At 43.6% G+C, this 25257-nt stretch overlaps 1 protein-coding gene across 7 annotated transcripts in view; it reads left to right on the forward strand.

Annotated features, from left to right (window-relative positions):
* Nucleotides 1–25257, forward strand: part of PARN (poly(A)-specific ribonuclease) — a 132480-nt gene that overhangs the window by 23545 nt on the left and 83678 nt on the right. For all 7 annotated transcript variants that reach the window (XR_010920383.1, XR_010920382.1, XM_067551342.1 and 4 more), the window contains 3 exons: nt 2320–2430; nt 2516–2585; nt 23743–23798. Coding sequence is in view for 5 of the 7 variants with exons in the window: in XM_067551342.1 (XP_067407443.1) it covers nt 2320–2430; nt 2516–2585; nt 23743–23798 (237 nt within the window). In the remaining 2 variants the exon portion in view is untranslated. The remainder of the gene's footprint in view (nt 1–2319; nt 2431–2515; nt 2586–23742; nt 23799–25257) is intronic.

Raw genomic sequence — 25257 nt, forward strand, 5'->3', positions numbered from 1 at the left:
GGTTTGGGGCATAAAATGCCCTATTTCTAAATTAAATGTTTAAACTCCATTCAGTAATGGCAGTGGGCTACATATATGTAATACTATTTGTGATTGCTATTTTTAGTGGTTTAGGCATTACACTTCACCTTTATTTTGAGTGAAGTAGAATGGTAATTCTTGAATGAACAGCTGTTCTGTCACTGTACTGATGGCATTTGTTCTGTAGCTTGGATTTCAGTGAATAATTTCTGCTATGTGTCAAATTAAGCCTACGTGAAAGTACTTTACTCCTAAAAGTTCTTATTTAATTAATTACCAGTAGTACTTAGCTGGACTATTTGAAAAAATACAATAATAATTAGATCCTATGCTATCTTTTAGAATGTAATTAAATACTTTGGAGCTGTATCATTTTCTCTAAGGCAGTGAAATGAAAGAGAGGCTGTTAAATGATCAGAAGAGAGAGACTGGTTTTAACATTCTGGAATGGAGCTCATGAACTGCCGATATAGCAAGGCAAAAAAAGCATTGGGCAGTGTAATATGTTGAAAGGCAGGAGGAGAAGGTCTCTTGTCTTAAGCAGTAAAGATGTTTGAATTACTCTGTTTAGCATGCTAAATGTGCACAACAAATGCACTTAGTTTAATAAACTCGGGTGATTTCAAGAAAGGACAGAAATCCAGGGGCTTTCTGATTTCCTTCTATAATAATCATTCTCCTAGCCAATCAGCAGGAGGTGCTGGTGTGCACAGCAGTTTCTTCCACATGCATGCCTTTAATAGTGTATTCACTGTAGCTTCTTTGAACATGGGAATATGAGATGACCTCTCCCTGGTGAGCTCTTTTAGCTGATATAGTACAAAATGATTGTATGAAATCATATTAATTTCGCTACTTGTCGGGCTCTGCATCAAGATTTAGCTGATACGTTAACATTTAATCATTTGTAGTGAGTGACTACTGTAAAGTTTAGTGTTGCCACAGCCGTGGATCAGAACTTTCAAGGCAAAGTTGGTTTAAAATTATTGGACTACTACTTCTGTCCATTGTTAGATTTGTGGAGAAATGTGTTTGTGGGTAGACATTGTGATGTTAAAAGGGTAACTCTTGATTTAAATTCAGCTCAAGCAGATTAAGTGAACCTGTTGGTTGGGCAGTATTAACATTTTCCCTTAAAAATATACTCTTTCGAGAAAGGACTACTTCTGTTGGTACAACATTGGCATATTTATGATGCTGTGTAACCTTTTTTTGTAGATTTTAAACTTAAATATACTAAGAATTTAGTGCCTTGGATAGGAGCTGGAAAAATACTGGATAAGACAGTTAGGCAGCTTATTTTGTTACATACAGGCTTCCTTTACTTATGGCTAAAATACTATATTACACCTATTTATGGCCCTATTGTAAATATTGGGGTGTGCTTCATAGTTATATTCATTCCTCACTTTTACTGTGGAAAAGACTCCTTAATTGTAATAAAGTGAATATAACTAAGCTTGATTTCCATTTCCACTGTTTGTATGTAAGTTTAATATCACTCGATTGGTTTGTTAAACAGCTGTTTCTCTCCTTCCAGTACCATTTTCCCTTCAAAAAAATGCTTGAACTATTCAGGTGTGTGTCTCTACAGACTGAAAAATTAAGTATAAAAATGTTGGGGGTTTGTGGGATGGGAGTTAAATTACACACTTCTCTGCAACACACACATAATTTTGAAAAGCTCCAAGTTCCATTGAATGTCAAAGGGACTTAGTCCTAAATTACCTAGAAAGCCTGAACTTTTAAAATGTATTTAGGTGCCTAAAGATGCAGTTAAGTACTTAGTGGGATTTTCAGAATGTTGCAAGGTACTTATTTATGTATTTAGGCATTTAAATATCTTTAAAAATCTGGTCCTAAATCACCTTTGGAAATGGGATTTAGACATGGAAGTCGCTTAGGCGCTTTTCAAAAGTCTTAGTTTGTTTGCTACTAGTGGAGTAGCAATTACACACTGTATATGTCGTGTGTTGCAGAAGAGTCAGAAAAAATGAGCTGGTGACTAGTCCTGTTTCCGTTGTTTCAATGGAAATTTGGCTGTTAAAGTGGCCGTATGGTCTAGAATATGGATGAGAAAGTCTGGTGGTACAATTTTTGACTCCGTGGAAATAGGAATGGGTCCTATAAGCCTGCTCCTATGAATGAAGCTTTAAATTGCTTGTAATTTTTAAAACTTACTAGAATTATCAATAGTGCATTATGCACTTGCAGCCAATGTGTGTTTCTGGTTAAATATACAGGGCTAACTTCCACTTCTATGATATCCTTGGGTAAACTTGACTTTTCCTTCCTCAGAAAGTGCAGAAGGGTTTCCAAGTTATGACACAGCTTCTGAACAGCTTCATGAAGCAGGCTATGATGCTTACATAACAGGACTGTGTTTCATCTCCATGGCTAACTATCTAGGTACTCTATAGTGTTTTTTCAGAATTATTCCTCTGTGCTCTGTTTGGCTGCGTACTATATGCTGAATTTCTTCTTTGCTTCCTAGGTTCATTTCTCAGTCCTCCGAAAAATCATGTATCTGCTAGATCAAAACTCATTGAACCTTTTTTTAACAAGTAAGTAATCACTATATATTACAAAACTTGCTATAATGTGAAGATGTATCTGAAAATACTAGCCTTGGTTTAAACTAATGACTTTAATTTTACTCTTTACATTAAAAAATCACTAGAGGCTTGTGTTGTTCATATTAAGAATTTCATAAAGTGTTGATATTGGGAGGCAAAAACTCTCATATATTCATTAAATGTTGCTTCTAAGCAGGGAGATGTTGGATTATCTGCCAATTTTCTCAAGACAGCATGGTAGGAATTATGTTTAAATTGTGGCTCTAGCTCCATTGTTCATCTTGGTACTGAGATATATATCTTGTCATTTGGAAAACATTTGCATAGTTCTGAGGAATAATCCAATTGGGGAAAATTACTCTGATTAGATGTTTCTATAGTTTGTAAGGCAAGGTTAGGTACCATAGATTTAGTGTGAGCAATAATTAAGCTTGTTGCTGCATTGATTTAAAAAAAAAAATAGAAATAAATGTAGCCTAGAAAGATGCCCAAAAGATTGAGAGTAGTATTTTTGATGCAGCTTTTGCTTTACCTAGACCAAAATCTTAATATCCTTGACATATTTAAGATATTAGGCAACAAGCTTTTAAAGAAGTTACATTTTCAGAATAAATTCATGGGCTTTTACATTTACAGCATTTTTTATTTCTAGATTAGATATTCATGAAGATCTTTAGATTTCTAAAGTTCTCAGTTAAATCTTTAAGGTTTTTTGTGCACATTTCTGATGCTTTGCTTATTTTGTCTGTAGTCTTTCCTTGTCATGTTTATAAAGGTAGGATAATCTGACATGGTAGCATGTGAATCAAGTAAGGTTGTGATGGGAAATCTCTTAACAGAGGTTTAGTGAGAGTTGTCAGCTGAAAACTACCACATTTTGAAAATAAATAACCAAATCTGCAAACTGTCACCTTATTGGAGATAATATTGAAGGCATGTCGGGCTAGAGTACAAGGAAATTTAGCCTTGCCTCTCATTTTTCAGCATCTAGAAAATCACTGGGATTCACAAAGTCTGAGTTCGGCACCTAGGAGCCCTATACAATGAATGTGTGGGGAAGAGGCTCCTCAGAGTGGGTTTCACAAAAGGCAGCATGCTAGGTGGCTCCTTGCGTAAACTAACCAATGGGGGGGGGGGGGAAGTGTGTGTGTGTGTGTATTCCAAGAGTATCATTATAGGAGAAGTTTGAATTATATGGATTAAGTTAAAATAAACAAGTTTGAGATAATGTAGCGAAAACAAGTTTCTGTTTACCCAAGTTTACATAAATCTAGTTAGTTCAGCACAGGCACCACCTATTTATTTCATAGTATGAGGTGACACTGTCACATGACCTTAATTGTCTGCAGAAGTTTCAAACAGACAAAAGACCGATCAAATCATGGATAAAGACATTGACTCTGCATTCCTAGTCTGTGCAGAAAATTGAAAATACAGATGTAGCAGATCATATTTGTTGCATTGCATTCCCACTGATGTAACTTCATTTAAATGCAAGTGCAAATATTGATTATATTAACTAGTGCTATATTTTTAATGCACCATTTAAAGAAATATTACTGTGACTGATCTCAATTTGAAGATCAATGCTTTTACAAGGATGCACATCTCTGATCTTGATAAATTCCTGGAGTATACATAACTTTTGGTATCTCTCTATTCTTGCTGTCAGCCACAGTTTGTTTTCCTAAACGTGCTTTTAAAATGAATTTATGGGAAAGTAGCCTTAACATTAAATACCCATTGTGGTAGTCTGGTCAAACTTTTTTCTCTAGCATTTCAGTAAGCTTGCTTCTTCTTCGAGTAGTGTCCCTGTGCATGCTCCACTTTAGGTGTCGGCACATCCCTGTCTTGTCGATCGGAGATTTTTGCTAGCAATGATCATCCGGGTCGTGCATGTGCCGTTGCCATCTTGCGGCGCTGTTGGCACTCTTTTTGGCGTGTGCCTGACTTACCTCCTCAGTTCCTTCTCAGCCATCCGAGACGGAGACTTTAGCTGTTCCTTTGTCTGAAATTCCTGATAGTTTGTAGATGGTTAGTTTTTTCCTCAGTTTTTGTCTTAGTTTAACTCGTTTTACCTTTTAAAAAAATTTTTTTTCTTCTAGACTTATCTTCGAATAGTTTGTCTCCCCTCACTGAAGTGGTGACATGTTAGGCTCACCCAGTTTCAAAAGATGCACCTCCTGCAGAGACGCGATGCCCCCGTCCAATGGGCACTCTCTGTGCATTAAGTGCCTAGGAGAGGGACATATAGTGCAGAAATGCTCCCACTGCAAAAACCTAAGCTCTAGACCCAGACAGGATAGAGACCTATGACTCAAATTACTGCTAATGAGAGGTGTCTCAGACTTGCCTCTGACCCAGGCCAAGAGAAACCAGTCTCTCAGGACAAGACCGCTAGAAAAAGGCACTTGACTCCGACTGATATCGGTCAAAAAAAGAAGAGATCACCTACCTCAACGGCCAAACGAATTTGTACCAAAGAGGCTACAAGTCCCTCTCAGGTACATTGTCTGGCATGGGGTCAAAACAGCCTTCTTGCTCCTGTACGGAGCAAAAGGAAAAACCTGGACCCCTCTATTAGAGTATAGTAGTGTCAAAGTTAACGGTCCGTAAAACGACAAATCACCATCACACTGGCACCGATAGAAGTCTCAGCGCCAACCATGAGCACGGCACCAACAACAGCCGAGCCTCAAACCTGGCGCCATCAGCACCGCCAGTGTCGTCGACACCGATGACCGCCTTGGCACTGACCAGCGGCACCGATCTGATCCCAGCATCAGCAGCACTGGCCCCGAGAAAACGTACCGAAAAGCGCAGGCACCAAGAAAGAGAGGAGGAATTTTTAACATCCTCGCCCATTTCTCCATTATACGGCACCAGCACATCTCCGGTCCAGTTCTCTCAAGAGGGAGAGAATTTCACTCATATCCTTTTCAAGTGAGGATGACTATGATGGCGAAGAGGCCACATTTCTCCCCAACAGATTTCTCCCAAGGTGCAGAAGTGCAAAACACATCACCATTCTAATATTCCATCTCATCTATGGTTTGGATCCCCATGATTTGACCCACCTGCTCCTTATCATATGCACTATCCCAGATGGGATATGTGGTCCTCCCACTCTCCCCAATACAGCAGACCATCTGCTTCCCAGGGACATAGAACCAGGTCACCTCCTAAATCAGCCCCAACAGCAGATAATGAGAATGAGAATGATAAATTGAGGGCATGGAAGAGAGTATAAAGTGGGACACAACATCACCCCCTCATAACTCATCCTCCTCTCCAGATGAGGCAATAATCCCTCCGCCCCCTACCATTGCAGACGATTTTAAACAGCTCCAGGAACTGTTTAAAAGAGTAGCAGATTACCTGGCAATACCAGTACAGGAAGTAGCAGAATCACATTAACTCTTGAAGATTCTGCAAACCTCATCTTCCTCAAGAATTGTCCTCCTAATGGATGCTGCCCCATTAGAACCTGCCAATAACATCTGGCAAACACCTGCCACCATCTCTCCCACTTGTTAGAGGGCTGATAAAAAATATTATGTCCCCACCAAGGACCCAGGATACCTGTTCACCCTCCCACCACTCAACTCCCTGGTTGTGGAAGCAGCCAATCAGAGGAGCAGCTAGCAATAATATCATAAGCCCACACCTCATGACAAAGAGGATAAAAGACTGGACTTGTTGGGCAGAAAGGTATATACTTCGGTGTCCCTACAGTTAAGAGTTGCGACCGATACAGCTTTATTGGCAAACTACAACCACAATAATTATACCAAATTATCTGAATTTATTGAAAATATACCAGAAAATAAAAAAGAACATTTTCAATCCATCAAAAAAGGACAGTTGGTTGCTAGGATGGCACTCCAAGCCTCCCTCGATGTGGCAAACACAGCGGCCCAAACTCTTGCAACTGCCGTGGTCATGCATAGATCTTCATAGCTACATTCAGCAGATCTTCCAAAACAGCTGCAGACCACAATCGAGGACCTTTCCTTCGATTTAAAAAGAAGCTTTTTGCTGAGAGGACAGGATGAAGTTATGCACATGATGAAGGACTCTCATGCCACTCTCCATATGCTCGGCACTTACACACTTGCCATGAGGAGAAAATATTCAGATACTGATACCTGGAGCTGTAAGGCTAGTACCATCCACAGCACAGAAGACATGATTCACCATGCAACAGACGACCACAATGCCGCAGACAATCCAACCAGTAGCCTTCAACATCTCAGGCTGCCCCTTCTAAGTCTCAGATTTGAGGGTTTGGTCAAGGTCCTGCCCGAGTCCCCCATCTTCCAGAGCCACAGACAAATACTACTCTCTACAACCATCATTTTACGTGCTTTCTACCATTCCTGGGCGAACATTACAACAAACAAGTGGGTCTTAGAAATTATCAAATCGGAGTATACCATTCCCTTCATATCCAGACCCACTTCCCACACCCTTTCCCCGTCCCTCTTCAGGGATCCATCTCATGAACACCTATTACAACAAGAAGTTGAACATCTGTTACGAATAGGTGCTATGGAACACGTTCCCCTTCAACACACAGGCAGAGGGTTTTATTCCCCATATTTCCTGATCCAGAAGAAAACTGGTAGTTGGAGACCAATTCTAGACCACAGAAAGATGAACAAATTCGTAAAGGCTCAAAAATTCAGGATGGTCACTTTGTCTACCATAATCCTGACTTTGGAACAGGGCGATTGGTTTGCAGCCCTTGACCTCCAGGATGCATATTTCCATGTTTCTATTCACCCTGCCCACAAGCAGTTCCTCAGATTTATCCTGGGAACCAGTCACTATCAGTACACAATGCTACCCTTCAGCCTTTGCACTGCCCCAAGGGTTTTCTCCAAAGTGCTTGCCGTTGTTGTGGCACACCTATGGAGAAAGGGAATCACTATATTCTGCTACCTGGACAACTGCTTAATAAAGGCGCACAGCCAACTGCAGGCCAGTCAGGCAGTGAGATTCACAACCACGGTCTTCGGAAAACTAGGGCTGATGATAAATGTCAAAAGTTCTACCCAAGAACCTGTTCAAGAAATAGAGTTCATAGGGGCACACCTAGACTCCTGTACATCCAGGGCATTTTTACCGAGTCACAGATTCAAGACTATAGTACACCTGCTATCCACAGCACAAAACAGCCCAACTATAACTGTCCGCACGTGCCTCTAGATACTAGGACATATGGTGGCAACCACCTTCGTAGTGAATTGGTGGATGGAGCCCAAAAATCTAATGTCGGGTATCCCATTCATACAAGAAACATTCTCGATCATGATGACTACCGATACATCCCTCATAGGTAGGGGAGCATATCTACAGGGACATACAACCCAAGGGACATGGTCAATACACGAAACGACCCTGCACATAAATCTATTAGAGCTATGTGCAGTTCACAACGCCTGTTTCCACTTTCAACCTCTCATAGCGAACAAACATAAAAATCATGACAGACAACATTGCATGCATGTTCTACATCAACCACCAGGGAGAAGTAAAATCCAACTCCCTTTGCACAGAAGCCATAAAAATATGGAACTGGTGTATACGCCACTATATCAGTAGCTTAGTGGCCTACTTATCGGAGATCCAAAACAAAATGACAGACTTCCTTAGCAGGACGTTCACCAACAACCACGAATGGGAGCTACACCCTGGTCTTGTGGAAAACATTTTTCAACAATGGGGTTATCCCACATTAGAGCTCTTTGCTATAACATACAATTGCAAATGCCCCCTTTTTCGCTCAAGAGTGGGTATAGGCAAGGGGTCAAAAAGGGATGCATTCCTCCTCACTTGGAGCTCTAATGTCCTCTGTGCATTCCCACCAATCCCTCTAATAAACAAAAGCTTACTCAGAATATGACAGGACAAAGCGATGATAATGATAGCCGCCCAGACAACCATGGTTCACTTACCTAATGCAGATGTCAGCTCCGCCAGCTGGCCCCCACCCCCGCCACGCTGCAGCCAAAGAGAAGGAGTTCAGCGAGGAGGATCTCCCAAACCCTAGCTGCAGCAGGGAAACCATGTGCTCCACCTGGGTCCCTCGGCAGCGGTTCCCTTCTGCAGCCAGGGGGACGGGAGATCAATGCTCCCCTCCCTTTGGCTCCAGCAGGGACCCCAGAACCTACGAAGCTTTGCCGTGCTCCCTGCTACAGCCAAGGGGAGGGGAGCGCTGATCTCCCGTCTCCTTGGCTGCAGCAAGGTGCCTGCACCGGCAATGCCCTCTGCCTGGGTACTTAGCCAGCGACTCCCTTCTGCAGCCAGCGGGAGGGGAGTCCCAGGCCACTCTGAAAGACCCCACGGGTTGGGAACTGCTGAAATAGAGGAATGTTGTTTATGAATATAGCATTCAGTCTATTGAGGCTGTGTGTTTGCCTTTCTCCACCTTTGTTCATAGCCTGGGTGTCTGTTGGAACCCTTGATGCTCTTGATTTCTCAGTAGCATAAGTGTGTTTTGTGGCTTTCATCTATGGCCATTCAGGAGGTTGTGGCTATTCCTGTCTAAGAAGTAGCTTTATCATGGACCCCACTGAAGCAATTAAGATTGACTGGGAGATGATTCTTTTCAGTTTTTAAATTGAACTTTCCAAAGCTGATGGCAGTGCTTCCTCCATTGAAGGACTTGACCTTCAATATCCACCTTTCATTCTGCCAGGGCACATTGTAAGATTTGTATTTGGTTTAGTCTTGTCAGACTTGTTTATGGTGTTCCTAATAAAATACCACAATGTTTCCGGAGACCACTGTAGTGATTGTCTGCTGTGGTGTTGGAACTCTTGTCACTAGTTTCTTAACTTTGTAAACTAGCACCTAGCTGCTACAGCAAGAAGCACTACATAAATCAGTAACATATACTATTTCAATGCATATATAAATGCACTTTTCTCCAAACTATGGAGCTGTTAATTTATCTGCCTAGATGATTGCAATGATTTTTTCTGGCCTTTAAATCTATGAATCTAGTTAGGTGTATATTTTTTTTAACAGTTGAAATAAAAAAAGTTCCCTGTAAAGCAAAGTGATGTGTGTTGGACGTGGGGGGTGGGAATGTATATTTTGGTATACGTTTTTTTATATTAACTTCTAAATAGTAGTCATTTTATTCAGTCAGAAGCAGTTTAACAGAACTTCAAGGGCTATGCTGTTGAAATCTGCATAATAGTTTAATGGTGCTTTTGATGTAGGCAGGATGGTTTTGAATGACTAAGCAAATCACGTCAGAGGAAAAGCAAGATCAGGACATGAGACCTGTAATCTCTCTACCCTACACAGTTGTAGACTGCAAGAAGTTGATGTGGTTATGACCTACAGGTTGAGCTCTTCAGCTTTACAGCATTATGATACATGAAGTCATTTCCCCAATGGATTTATGATTTGCTTGTATGGTAGTTGTATAAAGATGAAAAAACATAGCTACATCTTAGAACTTCAGTTAATCGGATTTCAGTCTAGTACAAATCTGTAATCAAAAACGGATCAATATGTGTGGTAAAAATAAATTCAATGTTAAACTTCTAGCACCTGTTACTTTTTCATTACATGTTGTAGCATTTAAATATAGTTCCTGCTTCTAGCTTCCATACAGAAAAACTTACAATAGATATTTTGCGTTTGGCCTTAGGTTTTAAATGCCACTTTAGTTCTATTAAGCACCTTTACATTTTGACTCCATAAATGCTACTCAACAGAATATTAAGATAAACCTGAATGTGTGTCAGTAGTGACTACGTGACAAAGAGAGGGTGATGTCTGAAATACAAAGTAAGTCAAATAGCTAAGGATAACTAATTTTCAAAAAACAATATTTTACTCATAAGCAGGGATCCTAGAAATCCATTTGCTATGGAAAAGCACAGAATTTGCATTTTTACAGAGAATCAAGAAAATAACATATATTAACTATTAACTAAACCTTACTGAAACACCAGTGACACTTATTCAATGCGTGCAGCCTCCCCGTGTTGTGGTTGATTTTTCAATGCACTTACTTTACATAGCTAAATATACTCCAATAAACTGCTTCCATCATATAGAGATATAGGGTTTTGTGTTTTAATGCATCTCAAACTTCACTTGAGCCTCCAGCACTAACTCAGAAAGTGAGTAATGCGAATATAAAAGCAATTTTTGTTTTATTTTTTTGTGCATTTAAAAAATCGATATTTTCTGAAAATACCCAATACAGACATAGAAGTATTTGGTATATGTAAGAAGTACAAATCACAATTCTATTAATATTTTTATTGTAATGATCAATGGCACTGGTATACTTCAAAATTGATTAAAAATTGTAAATATATTAATAAAACATTGTGTTCAATTGATACCTCTATATTGCAGTAAAGGAAATGAAAGTTCAGTGTTTCATTTTAATCACGGAAAAACACAGATTTTTGTTTTTTATTAGAGAATTATGTGGATTTTTTATCATGGAAAACTAAAATCCCTTCTCATAAGCTGTTTACCCAATTTAGAACAAACAGTTTATTAATCTTTTCTAAACACTACTTGTATACTGTAATTCAATACCTTGATAATGCTGTCAGAAGATTTGAAACAGTTAGACGTCTTGTAGATCCTAAGAGCTTGTCTTTTGACTTAGCTAATAGGAAGAATTACAGTTAGCTATGCTGACTATTGTGAAATGTACTGTGTACTTTCCCTTGAAGCCAAATGGCTGTTTTGAATTTTCAAACAGAGTTGTGTCTGAGGTAACCTTGCATAGCTCTGTTAATTTTTAGCTTTCATATCTCCTTCAGCCATGGTATTTCCTTCTAAACGAAAATGATGAGGGGGGCATTAATTAAAACTAAAAAAACCTAAACAAATACTTATTAACGGAATTAACTTGTTTGGATATGGTACATACACTGCTAACCTGTATAAGGCCTCTTTACACATGGATTCATCATCATATATACCTTGCTGATTTGTTTTTAAAACTCTTTAAATGTTTTTCTCCATATTGAGGTGCAAATACACTACAAACAGGCATAAATAGGTCAAACCCAATATAGTAGTGTGTCCTTAAATTTAGTCCATTAAAATATAGAGCATTTAAACAAGGTTACCTTGCTCTTAATCCCTAGGGAATTTAAACAGCATACAGATGTTCTGTCTAAAAATCTCATTCTCATAGAACGGACCTAGTTATTCAAATATTAAGTTTGCCATAGTATATAAAAATTTGATTTAAAATGTAGTCTTCAGTGTGCAAACTAAAACTGGTGAACAGAATCGTTTTGGATGGAAACTCAGAATGGAATACAAAGTCTTTTAACCATCAGTTTGAATCTAGACTTGGCACCCCAAGTTGGAGTGGTTTCTGACTTTTAATGTGAAAAAACATAACCAAATAAACTGGAGTGAAGATTTGTTATCTGAAACAAATTTACTTCTAAATAGGAGAAGGACAATGCCGATGACTATTACTAGAAATATATTTAATACCACTTCGGTTAGCTTGATAAAATTCTACTATTGACAGATGAGTCAAGTAGGAATACTTATGTTGGAAAATCTCTAAAAATGTCTTATTTGGAGCTCCATTTAAAATTTGATATTAAGAAGTTGTCATACTTCGTTTGTTCTTCAGTAATATGATTGTCCTTGATTCCTTTAAACTTTGCTATTTAGAGGTCATTCAGAAGCAAGCTGTCAGGCTTGTTACATATACATCTCTGAAACAGAAGTAATTACAAATTATAGGGTGAATTTGAACAGGTTTGGAAATAGCCCCGGTGTACAGAAGCACAGAAATTAATTTGTATTGTTAAAATTTAATATTTTGATTCTCCATCCCAGCGCCTCCCACCATTCTGGATGTTTGGGCTGCTCTCTTCTCAGCATTTTGGCTCTGCACGCTCTGACATGCCCATTTTGCTCTTGCTTCCTGCTGGATTCTCTGCTTCCATGGGAGGAGACGGTGGTTTCTGTTGCTCCCATCTTTATTTTGCAATTTGAGCTGTTTCTGCCTAGCTTTTGGGCAGTTAGGAGCAGTATTCTCCTCCCTACGTCAGTTAAGTCCTTGGGGTTCAATCCTCTCTGAGCCTCTGCTACAGCATCTCCCTGTCAGCTTCTCTGTCCCTTACAGGCATGGCAGAACAGATAAGTAAGCACAGGGTTAAATCCAACCAGTGCTCTATTTGTGTGCCATCCTTCCCAGGCTTGGCAGACAGTGAGTTGTGCCCAGCCTGCACTCAACCTTCTGTCTTGACCTCATTTATGTCCTAGAGCTATGAGTTGGACCTGTGAGTGGGGTCCCCCCACTGAGGCAGCCGTGACTCCAACAGGGGAAAATGGACCAGAAACACGGGTGCAGGCCAGGGAAAGGCTTTAACAAGTGGGGAGGACCCTGACCACTCAACTCGGGGGAATGTTAAAGTCCCAGGGGACCTCTGTAGAACAAAGAGGAGAGGCTTGTTTGGGCCACAGATCCCCAGAGATCTTGAAGTGGGTCCAGTCCACCCTAGACAAAGAAGCAGGGCTTCTAATAAGACCCCCTCTCTGTCTCCCAAGCTGAACAAGAGGACTCTGGCAATGAATTTCCCCCTCCTGAAGTAATGGTAATGGCTCCTTTCTTTTTGGAGAAAAGCTGGAGAGGTGGTGGCTGATCCTCGCTGTTTCCTAGCTAGTGGAATCAAAATCTGGGGGGAAAGTTGAGTGACCTCAGCTCCTTCCTTCTCCCTCCCACCCAAAATCTTTGACAGAGATTGCATAGGCCTCTGTTCAAAACAATAGAAGTTGTGGGGGGGGGGGGATAGTTAGAATTTCTTATTTCCTAATCAACCACTGGGAAATGGATCAAGGAGATTGTAAGGCAGGGATACACCCTCAAACTGAGGGCTCCACCCCATCTATTCTTCATCCAGTCACCCAATAACCTCATAAAATACAATCTGATCCTGAATGAAATATCTCATCTTCTGGATATGGGAGTGACAAAGTGTGTTCCCGCAGAAAAAAAGGTTCTCTCTTCGAGTGATTGCTCATATCCATTCCATTATAGGTGTGTGCGTGCCCCGTGCACAAATTCCCGGAACTTTTTTCCCCTTAGCGAGCCCCATAGGGTCGACTCAGGCACCCCCTGGAGTACCGCATTCATGCCGCGGTACATAGGGCACCGCTGACCCTGCGGGCCCTCAGTTCCTTCTTTCCTCCTGTGACGGTTGCTGGAACGTTTGCCTCTTGCTTTGGCAAGTAGCATCCCTTTAGCATTTAGCAGTTTATTGTTCGAGTTAAGTAGTGACGTTAGTGATAGTAATTAGATAGTTGCCCTTAGGGGCTTGCGGTTGAGCCATGCCCGGCTACACCGGCTTCAAAGCCTGCACGTCATGCGCTAAGGCTTTCCCTGTGAGTGACCCTCACGATCGCTGCCTCCGTTGCCTTGGAGAGAAGCATAGAAAGGACAAATGTAAAATCTGTAAGGCCTTCAAGCCCTGGACCCAGAAAGAACGGGACTCCCAGCTGAAGGCGATACTGATGGAGTCCGAGCTCCGCCCGGACTCCGAACCATCCCGATCTCCAGCGGCACCAAGCGTCTCCTCGGTGCGGAGCGCTCCGCCAGCACCGGCACCGAAGTCCTTGGTGCCGAAGAAGAAGAAGCGGCCTGTGGCCACCCACATGGACTCCCCCCTGCGACTGGTACAGCAGGGGGTCACCCAGGAGATGCCCCAGCCACGTGCCGTGGAGAGTACTCGGGCACTGGCATCTCCTTGCAGAGAGCCTCCCCTGACTCCTGGGGGTGGGGGAGCGCCTCTGCAAGGGCCGTCGACACCGGAGGCATTCGCAGCGGCATGCGCCCTCATGGGCATGCCCATGCCTCCGTCCCCCCCTCGGCTGAGGGTGCAAGGGCAGGTGTCTCAGGATAAACCTGCGCTGGGTGCCCCTGGTGGGTGGAGGAGACAGGAGTTGAGGTCTCTCCCCAGACGGTCAAGGAGGGTCGAGAGAACGGGCTCCCCTCCTAGCTCCGACTCCCAGTCGTCGAGCTCCTCCACACCGCAGGCGGTAAAGAGGTAGACATGCGAGGCGACACCGCTCCAGTTCCGTCTCGCACAGAGGTCGCAGCTCTAGCTCTCGTAGCCCAGTACAGAGCCTGGCCTGGCACCAATCTCCAACCCCAGTGCACATTCCAACATGGGGACGGCACCAGGCAAGATCCCCTGCAGGCAGTCCCCGTGCCTCGGCGCTGACCGCCTTGGCGTCGCAGAGTCGGTCATGCTCGTGGTCGGCACCACGGCGACGTTGACGGCACCGCTCCCTGTCCTGAGGAGGGAAGCGTCACCGCAAGAACTCGAGGAGGAGGAGACGAGCATTATCCAGCTCCTCCAGCAGCTTGTCCCCGAGACAGCACCGCAGACGTCAGCACTGGCAGTCGCTCTCATTTTCATCATCACGGGGCCGGTCACCACCCAAGAGCCGCAAACGAAGATCCAGCGGCTCTGGGTCCCGGGGCCACCACCCTGAGGCGACCCAGCAGACGTCCATGTCTGTTCCGGCGTGGTCTCAAGGCCCCTGGCAGTGGCCATACGGAGGGTCCTGGGGTACCTAGGTGGGCCAAGGTACCACCTCTATCCAGTCCTCCGTGGCCCAACCAGTGCCCCCCCCCCCCCCCCAATCAATAGGACCAGGGCCACCCCTCGGATGAGGGTTCGGACCCAGAGGAAGGGTCCCTCTATGCGGCCCCTTCCACAGTCGTCCTCCTCGTCCCCGGACGATGCGGCGGCCAGGGACCACAGGGCTCCCCTTTACAACTTTAAGGCTCACCAGGACCTCCTTAGAAGGGTGGCGAGCAATCTTAATCTGGAGCTCAAAGAAATGTCGGAGGAGGAGGACCCCCTATTCGGGGTGTCGGGGTCAACAGGGTCATCAAGAGTTGCTCTGCCAGTACATGACAGGGTCATGAAGTTGGCTAAGGCCCTGTGGCAGACCCCATCCTCGGTGGCCCCCACCTCCAAGGGCGCCGAGCGGAAATACTATGTCCCCAAGGAGGGTTTTGATTTTTTATATACTCACCCTGCCCCGGGGACTTCGGTGGTCGACACCGCTAACCAGCGGGATCAGCAGAGCGGCCAGGGCAACACTCCTAAAGACAAGGAGAGTAAAAAATTGGACCTCTTTAGCCGCAAGATGTACTCGACTGTGGCCCTGCAGCTGAGGATCGCAAACCACCAGGCGCTCCTTGGGAGGTATAACCTCAACTTGTGGTCCTCGCTGCAGAGGTTTGCTCCGGTGTTGCCACCTGACCAAGCGGCGGATTTCCCCACTGTCACCCAGGAGAGCGCTGCGGTGGCAGCAACAGCCTTACAGTCTGTCAGTGATGCGGCGGACTCCGCCAGCAGGGCCATGGCTTCGGCCATAGTCATGTGACGCTGCTCCTGGCTCCAGGCATTGGGGTTATCCCAAGAGGTCCAGCAAGCCATTCAGGACTTACCGTTGGATGGCGCTGGCCTCTTTTCCGATAAAAAGGACGATAGACTCCACACCCTCAAGGACTCCCGGGCTACACTGAGGTCCCTAGGGCTTTATGCCCCGCAGGCCTCGAGACGTCAGTCTTGGCCTCAGACCCAGAGGCAACCTCAGCCTCCTCCCAGGTTGTCCCCCAGACCTGCCCAACCTAGGAGAGGTCGGGACCGGTACCGGGCACCCTATTGCCGCGACCGCCAAGGGTCCTCGGCAGGATCCCAACAAGGCCCAGGCAAGGGCCAGAGTAATAATAAACGTCAGTTTTGATGGGGCGCACGAGGGTGTCTCTCCTCCTTTTCCCCTGGATCTTCCCTGCCCTTTGCCCACAGGCTCCGGCCGCACTACGCCGAGTGGGAAGCTGTCACTACGGACCGCTGGGTCCTTGGGATAGTTCTGCGGCGCTATGCCCTGCAGCTTACGGCCTTCCCCCCGGACTCTCCCCCTACCCCATCCCTCTTCAGGGACCCATCTCATGAGCAACTCCTCACACAGGAGGTCAACTCCCTCCTCCTACTCGGGGCTGTGGAAGAGGTTCCTCCACGGGAAAAGGGAAAGGGTTTTTACTCACTGTACTTCCTGATGCCCAAGGCCAAAGGGTGCCTGAGGCCGATACTAGATCTCTGTCATCTGAACAAATTTATCAGATGCCTCAGGTTCCACATGGTTTCCCTAGCCTCCATCATTCCTACCCTAGATCCAGGGGACTGGTATGCTGCCCTCGATTTAAAGGATGCATATTTCCATATTTCAATCCTCCCCGATCACAGAAGGTTTCTCAGGTTCATGATAGCTGGCTGCCACTACCAGTTCTCAGCCTTGCCCTTTGGCCTCTTGTCAGCCCCCAGGGTCTTTACAAAGTGTATGACAGTGGTGATGGCCCACCTGCGCCGCAAGGGGGGTCCAGATTTTTCCATACCTGGACGACTGGCTGATCCGGGGCAGGTCCAGGGCCCACGTGAGGAACAGCCTGGCACTCACCTGTGCGACGTGCACCAGACTGGGGCTGCTTATCAACGAGCAGAAGTCCACGCTCACCCCGGTGCAGCGCATAGACTTCATAGGGGCCACCCTGGATGCCACCCAGGCCAGAGACTTCCTCCCACGGCCTCGATTCGAGACCATGGCCGCCATAATCGCCAATCTACACAGGTCCCCCGTGACAACAGCCAGGCACTGCCTCCAGCTGTTGGGACATATGGCAGCATGTACGTATGTGGTGAGGCTGGCTCGCCTCAAGCTCAGGCCTCTCTAAGGGTGGTTGGCCTCTGTATATGTACCAGCAAGGCATTCGCTGAACGGGGTTCCCACCCCGGTACTGTCCTCCCTAGATTGGTGGAGGGACCCGGGGGAAGTTCTGAGGGGCGTCCCCTTCAGAGACTTAGCCTCCTCAGTAACGCTGATTATGGACGCCTCAGATGTGGGATGGGGGGCCCACATCACCAGCGATATGAGCACCCAGGGGCTCTGGTCGGCAGACGAGAGGTGTCTTCACATCAACATCAGGGAGCTCAGAGCAGTCCCCTTGGCCTGCAAGGTCTTCTTCAGATTTCTGAGGGGCAGAATGGTTCAGGTCATCACAGACAATACAGCAGCCACGTTCTACATGGACAGGCGGGGGGGGCGCGCTCCTTGGCTTTGTGCCAGGAGGCCATCCGTCTTTGGGACTTTGTAGTGAGGCACGACTTTCATATGTCAGCCTCTCACCTGCCGGGGGTCAGGAACGACGAGGCAGATCGTCTCAGCAGGTCGTTCTTACTCCGCCACGATTGGTCACTACACCTGGAGGTGGTGACCTCAGTTTTCCAAAAGTGGGGGGTTCCCCAACTGGATCTGTTCGCATCGTCCTGGAACAGGAAGTGCCCGAGGTTCTGCTCGCTCCGGGGTCACGAGCTGGGCTCCCTCTCCAACGTGTTCCTTATAGACTGGATGGGGACCCTCATGTATGCGTTTCCTCCCATTCCGCTAAGGGGAAAAAAGTTCTGGGAATCTGTGCACAGGGCGCACGCACATCTATAATAAATGGATATGAGCAACACATCTCGAAGAACAACAGTTACTGGTAAGTAACCCTGTTTTCTCTGGGTTCTTCTCCATCTTTTTTCATTTTGCAGAAATGTAAGGGATGGGGAGAATCAAAGCTGTTCTCTACCTCGAATAGCTCAACAAGTGGATGAAGAAAATTAAGTTTTGGGTGGAGACCCTGGCTTCTACATCCCTGTCCTGCAGAAGTCTTCTTGACTTCAGTATATCTAGCAGATGCATACCTCCATACCCCTATCAGATTGTGACACCTTAGACTTTGAAGATTTGCTTAGATGTGAGAGAGGCTTGAAAATCTCAAGCATACTGACTCTGCAAGGAGGTAAGGCTTGCTGCTCATGTCCTTCCACCTGAAGTCCCAGGATCCAGAGCTTCCAAATCCTTGATTGCTAGGTAGATGAGACTATGTATCATGGAAACCTACATGTCATCAGAGGTTCCTGTCTTGAAAAGAATCAAGGTGCACTCTCTGAGATCCCTAGCATCCTCATGGGTGGAACAACAAGCAAGAGGGTCCACTTAAGAAACTTGTGAAGTGGTCACTTGATCTTCCTTAATTAAGGAACTTAATTAAGCACTACAAGGTGGATTTTCTATCTTCTGCAGAGCCCTCCTTTGGCAGGAAGGTGGTGCAGGTGGTAGCCCAGAAATAATATAGACCTTTGTGTGAGCTCATGAAAAGTGAGGTACTTATCTACTAAACTATTTTTCATAACCCTTCCTATATCTGTTGCTTACTATTTCCCTGATGTCCAGAATTGTGGGGGAGACTGTGCTGCAGAATGGAAAATTTCTTACCAATAATATCCTTTCTGTTAGCAGCATCTCTCACAATTCTACTCATCTTGGATAAGGCAAGGGTCAGATATTAAGTGGAATTAGTACCATAGGACTGTTTTTCTTTGGTCTAATGTACATAGTTAATTCATTCTCTGAGATATTGTGGTGTTAATGTTATGCAAGTTCTAGAGCTGGCAGCAAGCTGGTGTATGGCCAGAGAGTGCAGAGCCAAAATGTCGATCTGCTTCTGTGAAGCCAGGGAGAGAAGCAGCCCAGATGTCGAGAATTGTGGGAGATGATGCCAACCAAAAGAAAATTGAAACATTTTGTATCAACAATTTTCCTTCCTCTGAGATTGATCGAGTTTTAAATGTAATTTTAAACGTAATTCTGATAGAGGTTATTAGACATTAATGAATAAATAAGGCTTATTGGACAATTGAGTAGTATTTTTGCTCCTTCCTGTATAAATACCTTTGTGAGTAGACGGGTTGGTGTTCTACTGCATCAATAAAACTGTCAGTGTGCTCCCATTCTGACAATTTAAGTAAGGAGGCCATGGTCTAAAAGAGCATGGCTAATGGGCAGTCCTCTTCATGTCAAAACTGAGAAATATGGTATGTAGAAGCTTGCACACTTCTGTTCCATTGTGTATATATAGTATCAGTTATGTGGCTAACTCAGACTACAATGTCTAGCACTGTCATTGTAGCACCTTCCATGACCGCTCAGATAAACTAACTAAAGATTGAGCAACATTTTGAATATATAAAATGGTTAATGGTCTGTAGTTTAAGAGAATGGAGAAAGCTGTTTTCCTCATGTCCATGGATTACTGCATGGAGGGATCTCAGTGGCTTTGGAAGATGTTGGTCTTTTGAACTAGCTTAGCAATCAGGAGGATCATGTGGCAGGCAGTCACAGTTCGATTGCCTAGCACATTTTACATAGCTTCTGACAGACCAGTTCTTATTATGTGATAGCTGGCACACTGTATGGAGTGTCTTATGGTCACAAGTGCCAACCTCAGGGCTGACTGTCAAAAAGCAGAGCAGAAACTCTGAACTTAGTGGTATGTTTTATAATTAGATTTCACCAACCCAGTAATAAGTGTGAACACCTAAAGCACTATCACAGTTTTACCATGGAGTCACAGTCAGTCACCTTGGGCATTCCTGTCTATCTGGCCCCCCAGGCAATCTGGAATATGGTCACTTTACACCAAAAATCACAACAATATTCAGGTTACTCCCAGTCCCAAAATGATCATTCACTCTAACCCAGGTCATTTGTACTCAATCTGAAAACAAAGATGACTCCTGTAGCCAATTCTGTAATTAACTAAAGATTTATTAACTTAAACAAAAAAAGTTATTTACAGGGTTAAAACAGGAGACACATGTGAGTTACAGCCAGACCTTTTAAAATCTAATATGTTTCTATAAGAAGCAGATCTATATGTCCTTTAGGGCTGACCCATAAATAGTAGCATGGGGATCTCTTGCTTATGTTAAGAATCTTTGCCCCTCAGAGACCAGAAAACATAAAAATGCCAGTTTCTCCTTGTCAGGGGTTTTTAATCCCCTTTACCCCCAGAATCCAAACTGATGGGATGAGTTCATGCCCAGACCTCCCTTCCTGGAAGGAATGAGGAATGCAGTCAACAAGGTCTCTGTCCTTTGATGCCACACAATACCTTTTTTGCCTTCGATGGCCTGTCTTGTGTGCAGGGCAAGCACTTCACCTTAATTAACACTTCTTTTCCTGTTGTGTGAGTTACACAATTGCAGAGTTTTACAGTGCAAACACTCATAACTTTATACCATGGGCTAAAGCAGGGGTGGGGAACCTTTTTTATGTCAAGGGCCCGATGGTGGCCCTGGCGGCAGGGGAGAATTCGGCGGCGGCGCGGTTTCACGGTGGGGGTCGGGGGGCAGTGCCTGTCGCCGAAGTCCCCCCGCCACCGAAAAGGGGCAAACGGCGGCAGGGTTTCGGCGGCAGAGTTGCGGCGGCGGCCACTGCCCCCCCCCCCCCCACGGAACCCCGCCACTGCCATGAAACCGCGCCGGCGCCGACCCCCCCCCCCCCCCCCCCCCCCCCCCCCCCCCCCCCCCGGCCACCAGGTCCAGACCAAATGATTTCGCGGGCCAGACCAAATTATTTCGGCCCGTGGGCCGGACGTTCCCCGCCCCTGGGCTAAAGATATAAGTAAGATTAATACATGCAGCATCTTAAAAGCATTCCATAAAGACAAAACACATTCTTATAACATTATCTGTTTTAACTAAACTAACTGCAGTAAGCTAGACTAGTTCCCAGTTACATATTTGTTAGTGTTCAGTGAGTCCTTGGCTTGAGCTGGCAGTTGGTCTGCTGGTGTCAGAAAAGCTATTTGGGAATTGAGCATTTTTGACATCTAAATTCATTATGGAGGCTTTTGGAAAACCTTGGTGTAGGAGTCACAAACTATGATTAAAATAAATGGGTTTGGAGTGTTTATTAAGGTAGCCAGGAAAGCTAAGTGGGAAACTAAATTTATTTTACCACTCTATGCCTAAGTATCCTTTCTAGATAGGCAAAAGAGTTCTTCAGAAAGTTTTTTAAAGTAAGCTTGCAGATCCCCTGAAGTTTTATTGATCCGCTGTGTTCTGCTGTCCTAGGCATGTCAGAAAGGTTTATTCTTGAATGGTGCAGCTAGTAGCAAACTGCTGGAGGAATAACGTGGTCATGTTTTTTTTGTTTTCATGGTACAGTTTGCAAAGTTCCCAATAATTTGACACTTTTTGAGAAATAATAACTAAACTTTGTAAACAGACAAATTCACCAAGTTTGTGGAACTCTTTTTAACTGCAGCAGAGTTAACTCGTAGCTGTGACATTATAGATCAGTGCATTCTGAGATGTCTGCATGAATTTGGACCACTGATTTCAGGGAACCTTAAAAATAAAAGCTGTGTTACTTATTTATGTGGAATGTCACCTTTCACCTGCAATTATTTAGGTCCACCGTGAAGCCTTAGAACAAGTTATTTATTTCCCCATACTGATAGCCACTACTTCTGTCCTTCATGCCAGAAGTATTAAATGTTACAGTAATGGACTTGAAAATAGCCTGTGGCCGGCCTTGGAATAATATAGTGCCAATTGAATATCAGACTGTGTCTATACTTGCCGCCAAATTTGGCAGCAGTTGATGGGAGATACGCAAGCTACGTCTCTCGTTGACTTCCTATCCCCTACTTATCACGATGTCTTCAGTTCTTTGCACCAACAGGAAATGTGCTCCTGTAGACACAGTGTTACTCCACCTGGTGGAGGTGGATTAATAACTTCGATTTCTGGGTCAGTTGAGCAGGTCTCCACTTCTGCTCAATAGATCTGGGTAAATCAATCTGATGGTGGTGAATTTGCTGCCGTCAGTCTAGACATAGTCTCAGTCTGAGTATTCTTCTTGTTTTAACATTTTCTGAAATTCCCTTCTTTTTGATGAACCTTCTTGGAAAAAGTCTAGCCATATTAGTGGGAGTCTCTATTGCTACATTAATGAAAGAAACAAAATAGCTTGCAGATGTTCAGTTCTAAGCTCCTGGATAGTAAATTTGTGACAGAATGTATTCCATTTATAATCTCAAGAGTCACTTGGTATCTGTCATGATAGAATGGTTATTTGTGTGTGCAGCATGTATCCCTCTCATTTAGTAAACAATAATACAAATGGGGACTTGTGCTTTTAACACTGAGTGACATAGATTTTATCAATTTAAAAACGATTCAGGTCATCCTATTCTATTTTCTGGCTTACTGCAAGCTGCAGCTAAACAATTTGAACAAGACACATCATAAAGAGGGGCACTATTTAAATATGAATCAAAATGATGAAAAGCTTACTTTCTGTTACATAGGCCTGTTGTCTAAACCTAAAACTTAGGATGACCTAGCTACATCACTGTGTGAATTTTTCTCACCCTATGAGAGATGTAGTTAATCAGACCTGAGCCCTGGTATAGACACTATTAGGTCAAGTGAAGAATTCTCTCGATTTAGCGGCTGCCTCTCAAGAGGGTGGATTAACTACTGCAATAGAAAAACCTCTTCCATCACTGTAGCAAGTGTTTACACTATAGAGCTGCAGCACCGTAGCTGTGCCAATGTCATGTCTGTAGTATAGGCATACCCATAGTTTAGAATGGGATAGCTTTTGTTTGGTCAGATCTCTCATTGATCTCCATTGAAATAGCATAGTCTATTAGTTTTTAATCTCTCCAGTTCCATTCAATTTAGATAGGGACAGAGAGAGTGGTTCTGGGGAAGTTGTGGGTAGAGGAGGAAGAGACAGAGCTACAATATATTCATAGCTGAATCCTATGGCTCTCCAGCATGTATAGGCTGGTGCGTCTTTACTTCTTCCACACTGTAATCAACTGTTAATTACTTAACTGCTTTTGTGCACTACCACTTAGTTACTGGGTTCTTCTGAAATGCATGTGTACGTTCCACATTTTCTTTCCTATTTTAATAACACTAGGCATATCAATGATTTTAGATCAAAGTCAGTAAAATAACTAACATTTACTTTAATATAATTGCACAGTTTGGAAAAGCTAGCTGGTGGCATACTTCCTACATCTTGTGATTTTTAAAAATTATTAGTGGGACTAAAGCTTTGCTTTACTTGTATACTTTCTATTGCTTAGGATGACTAGTACTACTCTGGCCATCTTAGAGAAGCAGTGTGTTGTTAAACTTTATAATAGCCTGTTAAAAAGAGCTGTGTGGCATAAGTTTGCTAGTGATACTTTTCCTTTTTGCCTCAGGTTATTTCTTATGAGGGTAATGGACATACCATATCTAAATTTGGAAGGACCAGACTGTAAGTAATTGTTTCATTTTGCCTTGATCTTACTACTGTTCTGGTTAAGAGAGTCACCTGCAGAAGCAAGTATAAGACCGTATCATCTCATGGCTAGACCATGGGGATTTAAATTACAGCTGAGCTCTATTCACAACTCTTAAGAAGTGGCATTAATGTACTGCTTCTTCATTTTACAAAAGAAAACCCTTAACTATCCTTGTTACTTCGGATAGAGGATTTGCACTCTACACAAATACTGTTTAAAAGGATGTTGACTAGATGAATCTGGACTCCTTGTAGATACCAAGTTCAACGTAGTAAAATATGATACAAACCTCTTATCTTCAATCCTTGATCTTTGCAAAAATAAAGTGGCCCAAATTAAAGTTTGCAGTCTTAAATGGCCATTTTGCAGTGTCTCATCTCTTGCAGGAAGTAAGGGATTCAAGGTAGTGAATATTCAGTGACCCTGAGAGTAGATTGACAACTTTTCTCCAAAATTCACAGAAAACTTGTTTAGTCCAAATGTAAGAATTTTCAGGCCAAAGGAAATTTTGGTGAAATTAGAAGGGGATTGAAAATAGGCTTTCAAATAGAATGAGTGTTATTTTGACTATGGATTGAAAAGCAGGGAATGTGAATGAATAACTATTTGTTTTTGATGATGGCTATTGAGGAAAGGTTCATGTTCACTCAAGGTTAATACTTCAAGAGGGAAAGCATTGCATGGACTCTATCTATCATCCTTGCAAACATTAGAGATCTGAACCTTGATCTTGATTTATTTGGTTGAACATATGGGAAGGTTTTAGTCATTTATTAGATAGAGGCTTAAAAATTCATCATCCCTGTGCTTAAGGTTTTCTTTGGAGCCCTACAGCTTTGTCAGACACTTGAAAAACACAAGTTTGCTGTTGGCTTAATATGTGCTACAGCAATAGAGAATATATATTCCACAATAATAGAATGGTAGAGTTAAAAATTCTAATCTTGACATGAAATTGGTCTTCTAAGTATTTTAACATAAGAAAGCTTGATATATAAATACCACATCATTTTTATTTGATTTTTTTTAGGAGAAAAAAAAATTCCCACTGACTTGGAAACCTATAATTCAAAAGAAAAACATTTGCCTTTGCCCTCAAAATAAAACTTCCTGATAATAGGTATTTCTCCTCCCTCTTTAAGGTCTTTTCCCCCACTATGCACTGAATATTCTCTGACTAAAGAATAGCCTTTTGTAACTGTAGCCTTTATATGATAGCTTCATTAAATTCCCTGTCTGGAGGGCATGAGTGCTTGGACAATTTTTATAGTGGGAGTGCTGAGAGCCATTCGTAAACTCTGTGTATAATGGAAATCACTTCAAGCTAGGGAGTACAGGAGCACCCCCTGCAGTCCTAGTTCCAGCACCTATGCTGAGGGGAAGTAACTACTTCAGAGAGAAATTTAGTTTGAGAAGGTTGTAGGGGAGATC

Source organism: Emydura macquarii, unplaced genomic scaffold, assembly GCF_026122565.2.
Source record: "Emydura macquarii macquarii isolate MOO-44397 ecotype Brisbane River unplaced genomic scaffold, CSIRO-AGI_Emac_v2 contig_1348, whole genome shotgun sequence".
Taxonomy (NCBI): Eukaryota; Metazoa; Chordata; order Testudines; family Chelidae; genus Emydura; species Emydura macquarii.